Source organism: Benincasa hispida, chromosome 9 (genome assembly GCF_009727055.1).
Source record: "Benincasa hispida cultivar B227 chromosome 9, ASM972705v1, whole genome shotgun sequence".
Classification (NCBI taxonomy): domain Eukaryota; kingdom Viridiplantae; phylum Streptophyta; class Magnoliopsida; order Cucurbitales; family Cucurbitaceae; genus Benincasa; species Benincasa hispida.
Window position 1 is genome coordinate 29440542 of NC_052357.1, and position 14591 is coordinate 29455132.

Genomic DNA, 14591 nt, shown 5'->3' on the forward strand with positions numbered 1-14591 from the left:
GCGAGGCCCCGATTGTTCAAGACCTGGAGTCAGTACTTAAGAGAACAACCTATCTGTTAACCCTAAATAGGGTAGGAGTGAATTCCATTTTGCAAGGTTATGTCCCCAGCTATTCATCCGGTCTTATCCCCAAAATAGTAAGCTTATTGAGCAGTGTTATTGGACTACTCTCACCGTTTATAGATCAAAGGATAATCCCAAACAAACAGGAGTTCATAGCTAGCTCAGGATTAAGATCGAGTTAACCTAGGTTATATAATAAATGAAATAGTCAGTTTTAACAGTAAACGGTCGTTATAAAGAAAAGTGACTATTTTCGTGGTCCAATCTATATGCAAACTCATTGCATAGGATGCCCCCACTCTCATGTCTCAACATGAACGATTTGTGAATCACATCGTTTGTAGCACCTTACAACTTCTTGAAACAACTACAGAGTGGGTCGTATCCAATAGTGTTATCAGGATGAGATACCCAATTTCATTCATATATTTATTAGACCATTTAGGCTATATACTGTCAACTTGATCTTGTTTATGTCATTACATAAAGTTGCAGTATTCAGACTATAGCCAAGGATGCGTTGATTGGATTTTCATAATAAGATGCAAAATCAACAAGTCATTGTTATTGATAAAATAGGATGTTTAACACGAATTGCAAGTTCTAGGACATTCCCAACAATCTCCCACTTGGACTACAACTCTAGTGAGAACAAATATATATAATATAATGTTAAGATACATAATGGAAAAAATAAAATAAACTAGGGCATCTATAATACCATAGATATTCTTCCACTTGCCCTAGATTACACTACTTGGTGTCCTAGTCCAACTAGGTGGCCCTCAAAAACTTTAGCCGAGAGGGCCTTGGTGAATGGATTAGCAAGGTTGTCTTCAGAGGCTATTTTTGTGACGAGTACATCTCCTCTGTATACGATCTCCCAGATTAGATGGTACTTTCTTTCAATGTGTTTTCCACGCTTGTGACTCCTGGGTTCCTTTGAGTTAGCAACTGCACCACTGTTGTCACAATACAATGTGATAAGTAGGTGCATATTTGGAACGACTTCCAAATCAGCTAAGAATTTGCGTAGCCATACTGCTTCCTTAGCAGCTTCGCATGCAGTCACATATTCCGCTTCCATGGTAGAGTCAGCAATACAACTTTGCTTGATGCTTCTCCAAACTATAGCTCTTCCGTTAAGAGTGAAAACTGATCCTGAGGTAGATTTCCTGGAATCTATGTCAGTCTGAAAATCAGAATCAATGTATTCTGTAAAGATCAAATCCTTAGGTCCATACACTAGCATATAGTCCATTGTTCTCCTAAGATACTTGAGGATATTTTGACAGCAGTCCAATGACCGTGTCCAGGATTGGATTGGAACATGCTGACAATTCCAACTGCAAAATATATGTCGAGGCGTGTACACAATATAACGTACATCAAACTCCCAACTGCAGAAGCATATGGAATTCTGTTCATCTTCTCAACCTCTTGAGGTGTCTTAGGACATTATTCATTGGACAAATGAATTCCATGCTTGAAAGGTAATAAACCTTTCTTGGAATTTTGCATATTATACCTTGAAAACATATTGTCAATATAAGATGCTTGAGACAGTGCCAATGTTCTATTCTTTCGGTCTCGAAAGATCTGTATTCCTAGAACATATTGAGCATCACTCAAATCTTTCATTTGGAACTGAAAAGCTGTCTTGATATCCATTTTCCATATTTCATAGTTATAATATGTTGCAATGGCAAGAAGTATTCTTATTGATTTGATCATAGAAACAAGAGAAAAAGTTTTTTCATAATCAAATCCTTCTCTTTGGGTAAAATCCTTTGCCACGAGCCTGACTTTAGAGGTCTGTACCTTGCTAGTTTGGTCTCGTTTTCTCTTGTAGATCCACTTACAACCTATAGGTGTAACACCTTGTGGTTGATCTACCAGTTCCCAGACTGAGTTGAAGTGCATAGACTCCATTTCATCGTCCATGGCTTTTATCCATTGTTCCCTGTCAACATCTTCCATTGCTTTCTTAAGGGTTAATGGATCCTCTAAACCATCATCTTGTATGATGTTTTGAGTTTCTGTTAAACCCATGTAGCGTTCAGGTTGTTGAATAACCCTCCCAATACGACGAGGCATTCCCAACTCTTGGGATGGACGTGGCGGGACAACAATCGTTGTTGATGGACCAGCTTGATCAATAAATCTTGTTGATCTTTCTGTAGTATCTTTATACAGTTCTTGCAATATTAGTTTACTGCGAGGTAGATGATTTTTAATATGATCATCTTCTAAGAATGTTGCATTTTTCGATACAAACACTTTATCTTCTTGGGGATCATAAAAGTATCCTCTTTTTGTTTCCATGGGATATCCTACAAATAGGCATAATTTCGAACGTGTTTCCAATTTTTTAGGATTATGTACCCACACATGTGCTGGACAACCCCAGATACGAAAATGAACTCGCTTTGCGTCCTTCCACAATTGATATGGTGTTTCTGAAATACTTTTGGATGGAATAACGTTCAGAATATAAACTGCAGTCTGTACTGCATATCCCCAAAAGGATTGAGGTAATTGAGCATAACTCATAATAAACCGAACCATGTCCAATAAGGTTCGATTTCTCCTTTATAAAACACCGTTTTGTTGTGGTGTTCCAGGTGCTGTGAGTTGGGATTAAATTCTATGATCTACTAAATAGTTCTGGAATTACAAATCCATATACTCACCACCTCGATCAGATCGAAGTGTTTTAATTCTTTTACTTAACTAATTTTCAGTCTCAGCCTTAAATTCTTTGAACTTTTTAAGAGTTTCAGACTTGTGACTGATTAAGTAAATATAGCCATATCGAGAGTAATCGTCAATAAAATTGACGAAGTACTGATATCCTCCTCGTGCTTTAACATTCATCGGATCACAAAGGTCTGAATGTATAAGTTCAAGAGGTTCTTTGGCACGAAGACCTTTGTTAGAAAAAGATCTTTTCGTCATTTTTCCCTCAAGACATGATTCACTTGGGGTAGGAAACCTGATTTAGATGATCGTTTTTTACCAATCTCTCAATCCTGTTGAGATTAATGTGACCAAGCCTTAAGTGCCAAGATAGGCGTTAGGAGAAATTTTCTGCTTTTTATTATGAGTTTAAGCCGTTTTAAATATCTCTATATTTAAGATGACTTTTGCTTCCGTTGGTTGTATTATGTATAAGTTATTTGCAAGTCTAGTAGAACAAATATACCTCTTAAATAAACAAACACTTCATTACATTTAAAAGATACACTGTACATATTCTCTAAAAGACAGAAAATGGAGATCAAATTTCTTTTCATCTTAGGTACAAAGAACACATTCTTGAGCAAGATAAAAGAATGTCCAAAAAAACAACTTCACATCTCCCACTGCTTCAGCTGAAATGACTTCACCTGTGCCCACCTTGAAAGTCATCTCATATTCAGAAAGTCTTCTCCAAGAACTAGTTTCCTGTAAAAAAATACAAACATGATTAGCGGCGCCTGAATCTAATTTCTAGGTAAGGTGAGAATTTTCCATTATACATGTTTCAACAACTAATAAATCATATTTACCTTGTTTAGTCTTTTCTGCTTTCTTTTCAACCAGATATTTTGGACAATTACGCTTCCAATGCCCAACCTCTCTACAATGGAAACATTTTCCCTTGGGAGTTTTGTTTTTGTTTTTCTTTGCAGTGGTTTTCTTTTTTCTTTTTCCTTTCTTCTTCATTTGAACGACTTTATCCTTATAAGAAGAAAGACCAAATTTCTTATCATCAATAGGTTTCGTACCAGACGTGGACCATTTGTAAAACTTTTTCGGTTTGGAAATAACATTTATTTCTTTTTCCTTGAGTTTCATCATCGATTGATAAGTTTGCAATTCATTCAATAATGTCGTTAAGTTATAAGTGATTTTGTTCATGACAACATTTGTCCTGAATGGCAAATAGCTCTCAGGAAGAGATTCCAGTATCATGCTCACTTGACTTGTCTCATCTATCATAGCCCTGTGAGCCTCTACAATGTTAAAATGGACCATCATGTCGAGAACATGTTCTCTTACATTGGTCCCATCCTTCATATGTGTCACATACACATATTTGATGGCTTCATGTCTAATAGACGATGACGGTTGCTCGAACATCTCCTGTAATGATGCCATGATCTCACGAGTTGTGGGCATAACCTCATGTTTCTTGTTGAGTACATCAGATATACTCGGCAAGATATAGGCCCGAGCTTTTTCGTTCGCCCTCACCCACCTATCATAGACATCCCGAACATTTCGGGTAGCTGTTGAACTGGGAACTGGAGGATGCTCCTCCATCAACACAAACCTCAAATCATCTACTACTAATATTGTATTATATTTGATTTCCAATTCGAGTAACCCTCTCCATTAAATTTGTCAGAAGCAAGCAATTGTATGTTCGAGTTCAACAATACCAAACTCTATTTTATACATCTAAATCCATTTTAGCAAAACTAATAAAGTACCCAATAAATTATTATTTTTTTGCAACGATACTTAAGTGATTTAGAACAAGTCCTACCATGGGGCAATCAAGAATTCCTTCACAAAAACAAGACAATTCTTGATCAAATACTATTATCTAGAATAACTCAAATTCCAATAGTTCTTTTGGTTATCGTTTTCGGTCAAGATTTTTACTAACACTTAGTAATTCTTGTAAGTGTGACCCGCCATTTTCAGATCTTATAGAACGGTATGAATATGCCTTCGAGATAGAAGACAATATCCAAGACGAAACTATAAGACCCTATCCATTTTATTGAAGCTTGGGTTGTTCCGAATCCTATGTTACAACCCTCCGTAGGGATCGCCGCGGTTAACGACTAGCTAGTGCCGAATAAAAACGACAGCAGACGCAACATAGAAATCTCACGATTCAAACTAATGGAGGAGACCGTAGGACAATGTTGACACATTTCCTTCACCCACTTACTATGAACCACTTCCCTCATTCACCTTGTTATTGACCCATGCAAACACTTTCCGTATGGAGCAGTCGAGGTAAAATCGACAAGAAGTCAAGCATGGATCTCACGGTGTGAACTCTTGAGGATGTGAGGGTTAATAACTATATATCAAATATATTGTTAATCTCTCACTGAAGTATTCTAAATGTTTGGGTAATTTACTTAGGCTTGATGGCTAATTTCATACAACCTAAGTCTAAGTGGTTTATCCAAATATAACTCTTATAATTGGATTTAACCTACAATGTCTAGGTGATAAACCATTTTATTACCTCACATCGCTCACGCAAGCTCATAAAGTCAGTTCATAATTCTCAATAGTTCGGTCATAATCCCCAGGTAGGAGGTATTCCGTAAACCGTCAACTTAAGTACCCCCAGCCTTAGACAGGTTTATGAATCGATATGAGTTTGTAACCGTATTTTATAAGGTAACAATCTATTTTAACATTTAAAATTAGTTGTTAACCTAAGTGAGCATGCAGTTGTTCTTTGTTATGGATTTTAAACGTCTAATCAATTTTATAACAACTTACAAAATTTAGACATGCTTAACATCCACAACATTCAACAAAGGTATCTAATATAACTATTATATTAAACACAACCCTAACATGCATACTATATATTATAACAATTATAACATACTTTCAATGCATGTAACATGCTTCCTACGATGGGGTTTTAAACCTACATGGCATACTGTATGCATATACATGAATTATTTAATTATCACATATATCTCATGCATAAATAATTAAATACTAACTGTTATGGTTTTCGTTTTGGCATAAACAAGCAAACAGATGGCTAATTACAAACAACTTTATAACCGTCTTTGAACCGCTCCAAATCGAACCATAACTTGAACTGGGCTGGATGAGTCTGAACAGGACCAACAAAGCCTGAACCGGACCAACCAAAACCATTTGAGGCTGAACCGGATTGAACCTTGAGAAAACCGGTCGAACCGGTTGTTCTCGGTCCAACCTCACAGTATTGCTAAGGTCGATTGTGTAACGCTGAAGGTAATCATCTAGTGTCATCGCCTTATGTTAAGAGGAAGTACATGATCGCTTAGTGTTTTCTGAAAGCTAAACGATCGTTTAGCTCTATCGCATAGGACTAGAAGATCGCTTAGTTCCATTGCCGTGCAATCGCTTAACTCCATCGCATAGTACTAAACGATCGCTTAACACCATCGCCTAATGCATTCATGTCATCGTTTAGTATCCGCCGTAGCTAAATGATCGCTTAGCTCCATCGTATAGAACATCATCGCGTCACTTAGCATTTATCTACACGATCGCTTAGCTCCGCGACTAAACGATCGCTCAGTGCTATCGCGTAGCACTTCATCGCATCGCTTAGCGTGCATCGTAGCTAAACGATTCTATAGCGCCATTGTTTAGTAAATTCAACGTATCGTTTAGTTCCCACGACAAAGCTAAACGATCGCATAGTGCTATCGTATAGCAGATCCACGCATCGCTTAGCTCCCGCAGGTACACGATCGCTTAGCGTTAAACATCACAACGACCAGCGCCTATTGCTAAACGATCGTCTAGCTTTTCTTCTCATCGTGTAATATCTAGAGCTAAACGATCGCTTAGCAACTGGACCTCAGCAACAAATTTGAGCAGAAGCTGAAAAAACTGGAACAACAGCTCAACCTCCTTCGCTTCTTTCTTCAATTACATCTTAATTTCAACTTTAATGACTCTAAATAAATTATAGACTCTTGCTAACACATAAATGCTCATTAAACAAGAGCCAATTACAAATTTAATTGAGAAATTAAAGAGAATTAAGATGTCAAAACTTAGAAAACCATAGTAGTGCATCAGTTTCATATATCTCATGAAAAACACCCACCACACCAAAATTAGACTGAATTGAATGCTTAAAAGATACTCTGATACCAATTGAAGAGTTAAATAACATGCAACGGAAGTGTCAAGGATCCATAAACATTCAAATTCACTAATTTTGACAGAAACTAAAAGATGCTTTTTTAAAAAGAAGGTTTTAAGATCTTACCTTTGAAGAACTCTCCAAGTAACCGAGTGTACAACAGCAGTCTTCACTAGAAATCACCGTGAACCACCTCAAAGCTTTCCCTACTATTCTCTTGGAGCTTTTGGCAGAGTTGTGGGACTCAAGAATAGCTTGAAAAGGTGAAGAACAATGAAGAACTCACAGCAGCCGGACAAGAAGAACAATTTCTTCTCAAAGTAATTTTTCTCTAAAAAAATTATGCATTAATTCTTCTCAAATGACTCCAAACTTCTCTATATATTTCAGATGAACATGCAAAGAGGTGAAGTGCATGACTTGCAGCTCATGCTTGGAGAATTAATGAAGAGAAGATAATGGCCTTTGTGTGAGCATGAAGATGAAGGTAATGGAAAAAATTCATTCTCCATTTTGTGCAACATGCAAAAATCAATTTTCATTTTTTTTAAATCACAAAATGATTTCAAAACTATTTTGATTTGAAAAATGATTTTCTATAATTAATTTCATAAATTAATTAAAAATAATAATTAATTTAATATCAAATATTAAATTATTTTTTGCACAATAATCATCTTCATATAAATAATATTTAAATATATATTCTCTTGTTCCGTTTAATTTGAACGTTTCAAATTAATTTCTCAAGCTACTCTAAAGCTTATCCATTTACGAGCTAGTAGAGGGACCTCGTGAACCTACAGATCATGGGCTCCAACGATTCGAGATTAATCAGCCGAACTCATTAGTTCGATCTAACCCCCATTCGTTAACTAATGAGACACTCCATTATAGCCCATAGTTGAACTCCCCTCACTGTAGATATATTATGTCCACTTAATAACCATAATCAGTAAGTCGATCCTTCACAAGTTGTTCGTAATCATAGCTAAATAAAAAATACCATTTTACCCTTGTGACTACATCTCGTTCCTTAAGTTCCTACTGATCCTCTAATGAACAATTTTGATTCATAATCTTTATGGATCAAATCCTTTCTCTATCACGAGAAGGCAGAACCCCGATTGTTCAAGACCTGGAGTTAGTACTTAAGAGAACAACCTATATGTTAACCCTAAATAGGGTAGGAGTGAATTCCATTTTGCAAGGCTATGTCCCCAGCTATTCATCCGGTCTTATCCCCAAAATGGTAAGCTTATTGAGCAGTGCTATTGGACTACTCTCACCGTTTGCAGATCAAAGGATAATCCCAAACAAACAGGAGTTCATAGCTAGCTCAGGATTAAGATCGAGTTAACCTAGGTTATATAATAAATGAAATAGTCAGTTTTAACAGTAAACGGTCGTTATAAAGAAAAGTGACTATTTTCGCGGTCCAATCTATATGTAAACTCATTGCATAGGATGCCCCCACTCTCATGTCTCAACATGAACGATTTGTGGATCACATCGTTTGTAGCACCTTACAACTTCTTGAAACAACTATAGAGTGGGCCACATCCAATAATGTTATCAGGATGAGATACCCAATTTCATCCATATACTTATTAAAACATTTAGGCTATATACTGTCAACTTGATCCTGTTTATGTCATTACATAAAACAGTATTCAGACTATAGCCAATGATGCGTTTATTGGATTTTCATAATAAGATGCAAAATCAACAAGTCATTGTTATTGATAAAATAGAATGTTTAACATGAACTGCGAGTTCTAGAATATTTTTAACAAATCATGGTAAGAAATGTAAATGAAATAGATTTAAATTTCAAAAATAAAAACAAAAAAATCAAATGGTTACCAAATAAGGCCTAATTGCAGTCGTAGATTTTTTTTTTTTTTTTTTTTAATAATTTTTAATGATTTTCCCCCCTTTTTGAAGAAAACAAATTTTGACCCCTTTGAATGAATGAGATGGAAATTGGGAAGTACTTAGACTTGAATTGGGTAGAGAAGATTTGTGTTGACTTGGAATAGCTTGTACATGCATATCACGACGTCGTTTTAGTGGAATATAGAAATGGTGAAAAAAACCTTTTTTTTATATAAAAAAGTTAAAAGTAATAATATTAAAAAGATTTGAAATTTCCCATTTTCACCTCCAATTTATTACTTTTTTTTTAAGAAAAAAAGAAAAAAACTCCAATTTAATGAAGCTAAAAAAATATTTGAAACCCAAATAGTTGGCGCATTTTCGGGTTATAAATAATCAGCTCTAAACAGTAAACAATTCCGCCTCCACTCTCCTCCGTTCTGAACCAAAACCGCCAACGATTTGCCGCAATCCCTCCGCCGCCGACGAAAATTTTGCCGACGAAATTTTCCTACCAGTCCCTCCACCGCCGTTATGGCTAATGGAACTGCAAGACGCCTTCTTCACAACTTCCGTAAGTGAAATTTCCTCTTTAGTTCTTTGCCGAATTGGTACTACCTCATCAATATTTGAAATCTTGCATTTGTTTCTTGATTGTGAATTAGTGCGAGTTTAATACCTGTTTGATTTTGTTTGTTATATTGCGTCTTTGGCGGTTTCTTTGTATGATTCTTGGAGAATCTTGATACTCTATGAAAATGTGATGATTACTGTGGATTTTTTAATTACTCCAATTAATGGATTTGAATGTGAATTAACCTTCTGCTATATTTGTGTCTTGCGTTGGTTTGTTCCATGCATAACTATAAATTAACTCGGAAAAGTCAGTATGTCTAACTTGTAAAGAATGCTATTATGAATTTCTGATTTTATATCTATATTATTCAACTAGCTAATGAGGAGGATGTAAATGAACTTTTCCCTTTCCCAATTATGAGCTAGTATGGAAAATCAAGGGTCTTAGTTCTTGTGATTTACATTGAGTCGATGAATGATTCTGGTCACACTTCTATCTTTGATCATAAATTTTCAGTGAGTTTCTCGGGTATCAATTTAAGGTTTCATGGCCACAATTTAGATGTGTTTCGTAATTCATAGGTGGTATGGTATTTACGTGATTTTTTCCCCTCGTCAACCTTGCAGATTATGCTAGAAATTTTCTCAGGAAACAGCAGTGGCAGGCAAGATCTGTAACTGTGAATAATGTTCTTATGCATTTTCAGAGGACAAAAGTAGATAAGGTGGAAAAAGGTGTGCATAAAGAAGGTGAAGTTTTACAAGAAGTTTCTGGAAGGTCAGAAATGGGGAAGAATAGCAAAAAAGGTTCTAAACGTACCAAGTCCGTTTCTGAAGCTGAAGATACAACTGATAGTAACCGGATGTTAGAGCTTGCATGGTGGACAAAAGCAATTGAACCAGCTTTGCAATTGTATAGGTGGGCACTGTCATCAGGTCTGTTTATATTTGTAGGATTTCTCATCTCTCTTTGTAGACAATCTTTATTTCTTTAATTTGATTATTACTTGCTTCCAAGAAAAAAATGTACAGATTCAATCTTTATTTCTTTAAATTTATTACTTGCTCAACAGACAATTTACTGTTTTGTAATTTTCTGTTGATGTACTTCTGTTTGTTCAAGGCAGATGGTAGCCTATACTATCTGCAATTTATTTTTTACTTTTCTCATGATCTTTTTGAAGTTCCAGGATGCATTTAAGTTATAATTGTGGAGGTTTAATTAAATTTTTGTGACTTATAGGGGACGGAATTCCACCTAGAACTCGTTCTGTTTCAGAAATCATTGCAAGTATCCAGCGGAGTAAGACAGGAATCCAGGATTGGAGCTTGAGTGATCTTACAATTGGATTATGCCTTATATATCTCCGCCAGGCTTCAACAAATCCATTGGAGGACCTTAAGGGTGTCCAGATTTCTTCAGATGCGATGGTAATCTGTTATACAATATATACCCATTGAAATTATGTTCTTGTGTGTCCCTTTTGTCTTCTATTTAAGAATTTTCAAACCCTTATAAACGTAAATCTGAATTGAATCTTATTGGTAGTGATTTTGTGAACCAGGTCGAAGATCTCATCTACTTCGTTGAACTAGCTAAAGGTTCTTATAAGAATTCTGCAGCTATGCTTGCCAAAACCACCATGCTTCGAGAGTGCAACATATTAAAATTTGTTAAAAATTCGAGTGTTATGAGGCCTGGTTATTATATAGGGGTTGATACAAGAAAGAAACTTGTAATCTTTGGAATTCGAGGAACTTACACAGTATATGATCTCATCACTGATATTATTACAACAAGCGATGGAGATGTGACTTTTGAAGGATATTCTATGCACTTTGGCACGTCTGAATCTGCTCGCTGGTTTCTTCAGCATGAGATTGGAATGATAAGAAGATGCTTGGAGAAATATCAGGTGGTATTTATGTTTACTAAAGTTTTTTTAAGCTTATTCTTTACGTTCTTCCATCACATTGTTGTGGCTGTATCTAATTCATTAACAGGGTTTTAGGTTAAAGCTGGTGGGTCATTCTCTTGGTGGAGCTATAGCTTCGTTACTAGCTGTAATGCTTCGTAAAATGTCAAATAAGGAACTTGGATTTAGCCCTGATATTGTTTCTGCCATTGGATATGCAACGCCTCCTTGTGTTTCAAGGAAACTTGCTGAGAGTTGTGCCGATTATGTTACCACTGTTGTGATGCAGGTTTGCCACACAGTCCTCATACGTATTCTAGCAAAAGCTTCTTCTAAGTAAAAATTTCCTAGAGTTTTATTTTGATTGTTCTTATTTCGTTCTGTTGCTTTACTTAAAGTCTCCAACTTTACTTTGGGCAGGGTGATGTTATCCCTAGATTAAGTGTAGCTTCTCTAACAAGGCTAAGGATTGAAATTCTACAAACTGATTGGTAAGTTATTATGCTCTGTTTGAAAGGGTAAAGCTAATTTTCTTCTATGGATGTGCTGAACATAAATATAGATGGTGAGAAGGTGTGAGGAGACATATTCAAAGCACATTTCTAGTGATTAACTGGGATTAAAAACTGTCCCTGGAAATCTTTGGAGTCTGAGGCTCCAAATTAAGGGATCACGTAATCATTTCTATCATAATATGAATATCTATTATCTAAAGCATATTACTAAGTATGAGAACATTTTTATCATAAATACTGCAGCTGAATATTTTCTTTTGAGGAAAACAAGCAAACAAATAAAACACCGTTTTGTCATAATATCTATTATCTAAAGCATATTACTAATTAGTTTATACAAAATATTACAGCTGTTAAATCTAGTTATGAGTTTGTTTGTGAAAAGAGATTTCAATTTCTTGTGCGTATGTATCTTTATGGAATTTTGTATTAATTGGATAGTGGACAAGGTAGAATTTACTTGGATTCAAAGAATTTCTTGTGTAAAGATACCCTCCAAGATGTTCTATTTTGTACAAGATTACAAAAAGTAAAAAACTAGAGGAATTAGCGGACTATCTTCAAAGGACCTAGTGTTCCTTTCCTTCTAGATGTGGCGCAAAGGAGCAGCTATCCACCCCTTAGATTTATTTGTAAAATTCCACACAAAAAGGCCTAACATCAACCAGTCATCAATCTGTTTAGGGAGACAAAAAGGCCCAAGCTTTCATCTAAGAAGTTCCACGATCTGTAAGTGAAATCATAGGCCAGTGACCAAAGGTGATCCGAGTCTTCCGCCTCTTTTAAGCACATTCTACAACTTGAAGGTGAGGAAGACCACCACCAACCAGTATTCAAACTTTTATAGGCCAATGACCAAACAAACTTTTAAGCACATTCTACAACTTGAAATCGATCTAGTTACAGTTAATCCACCTCAGTAGCCTTAGCAGCAAGGCTCAAGAAGGCAGACTCACATATGTAAAATCCGGAACCTTCAAGAGATTACAAAATTCGGCCAGCTGCCTCTCCCATCTGCACTGAGCTCAATTTCCACCAGAGCAACCCAGCTATGTAATTCTCTATAGAAAAGCCCTCTCCTCAATCCCAAATTCCAGGTTCGGTTATTCTCATTCTATGTTTGTGATGTCAAAGTTTGCAATTCAATTGCAGAACTTCTATTTACTATTTAGAGATACGGTCAGTGCTGCTTTTTGAAACTTATACTCAATTTGCTTCGAGGATGACGAGATTTTGAATATGTTACACCTGTACCATAAATAGGCGTCAATCAAATTTGCAGAGCTATTTTGAGGGATGAAAAACAAAAGATTTAGGAATCTAATTAAAAAGAGGAAATGAACATAAGGTGATTTATTGTTATTGAACGAGCTCGAGGGGAAGGTAATCTCAAATTTCATGTTCCATCTGATTCAGGATGAGTTTGATAGATAAAGAAGACTGGAAAAGTGTCATTGGTTTGGTCACAAATGCAAAGCAGGTAGTTACATCAGTACAAGATGTTGCTCGAAAACTTGCGGATTTTGCAAAGTTCCCAAGCAAGAAAAGATCCTCTGGTAAGTTAATCTTTTGTTTCATCTCCAAATATTGTTCTGTGATAATTTTGCCAATCCCAACTTTCTCAAGTCTAACTTTAATGTTTTCCCAGGCATAAATTAGTTCAATATTGTCTTTTTAATGGGTTTCTGTTAGTTTTGGTCTTAGATTGGGCAAGATTAACCGAGCAGTCATGTGATGAAACTTTGTATGCATAATATCTTTTCTTTCTTGATTGAATCTGCACCAAATTGTTTCAAACAAGACTGTACATTGCTTGCAAACGTAAACGTAAACGTTTACTATACATTTAACCAGTTACTTTCTTCCCTTTTTAACAACAGATGATAGCAATAGAAAAAAGTCAGATGTGGCCTCTGGATCTCCTCCACACCCTACCGCTGCGCTGCAGAGTGCTACCGCTACTCAAAACGAAGCTGCAAGATGTAAAATTCCGGACGAACTATTTGTGCCAGGGACAGTATATTATCTGAAGAGGCATACGGATAGTACTCCAGAATACTTCACTCTGTGGAAGCGGTATCCCGATGAACATTTCCAGCAAATAGTGCTCTCAAGCATCCTCATTTCGGATCATACATGTGATAGCCACTACTATGCTTTGAGGGATGTACTTAAAGGCCTACCATCATGCAGCCAGCAATGAAGGTATTTTCTCATACCACTTGAAAATATAGTAATACAATTCAAAATAGTAACACAAAGAGAACAAATACATGAGAAGGGAGGATGTTTTTTTTTTCCTTTCTTTTTTTGCCATTCGGAGAGCCTTTTTGTTAACCCCGTTGGTCGTGTGTATCCTAGTTTCTCCATGTAGTTTTCACTCATTCATAAAATTTAAAAATTAATTGGTTATTTTTTCTTTTGACAATAAATGGGATGGAAAAATTGAATATGTAGTCTCGAGGTCGGTAGTGCAAGTTTTATGTCAAATTGAACATTAGATGTAAATTTAAATTTCATGTACAATAGAATCCTTAACTTTTAATTTTGTATTTATGAGATTACTTTTCTTTTAAAAATTTGAATTTCAGGAAACTAAATTTGTAATTATGAAAGTTTAAAAACTAAATGATTCAAACTTCAAATATGGGTAAAATTGAGTAATTATTGAATTTTAAGAAACTAAATGTTAGAGATATATTCAAAGCAACTATTGAAATTTCAAGAGTATTATAGAAATTGTTTATA

At 35.7% G+C, this 14591-nt stretch overlaps 1 protein-coding gene across 2 annotated transcripts; it reads left to right on the top strand.

Moving 5' to 3' along the window:
- The first annotated feature begins 9217 nt into the window (after positions 1-9217).
- LOC120085373 lies at positions 9218-14340 on the top strand. Of its 2 annotated transcripts, none has more exons than XM_039041324.1 (8): positions 9218-9410; positions 10040-10348; positions 10656-10843; positions 10978-11328; positions 11417-11617; positions 11749-11819; positions 13260-13399; positions 13724-14340. In XM_039041324.1, exons 1-8 carry the CDS (start codon positions 9371-9373, stop codon positions 14044-14046), a joined length of 1623 nt encoding a protein of 540 aa, XP_038897252.1. In that variant the 5' UTR covers positions 9218-9370; the 3' UTR covers positions 14047-14340. The 2 variants fall into 2 exon arrangements, with proteins under 2 accessions (XP_038897252.1, XP_038897253.1); XM_039041325.1 differs by having other exon boundaries at positions 10120-10348.
- The last annotated feature ends 251 nt before the right edge of the window (positions 14341-14591 follow it).

Excerpts from the sequence above, each read along its gene's own strand:
- LOC120085373 (XM_039041324.1), top strand. The coding sequence starts at position 9,371 with ATGGCTAATGGAACTGCAAGACGCCTTCTTCACAACTTCC. Across the intron at positions 10,349-10,655 it reads TAGGTGGGCACTGTCATCAG|GGGACGGAATTCCACCTAGA; the intron begins GTCTGTTTATAT and ends TGTGACTTATAG. Across the intron at positions 13,400-13,723 it reads AAGCAAGAAAAGATCCTCTG|ATGATAGCAATAGAAAAAAG; the intron begins GTAAGTTAATCT and ends TTTTAACAACAG.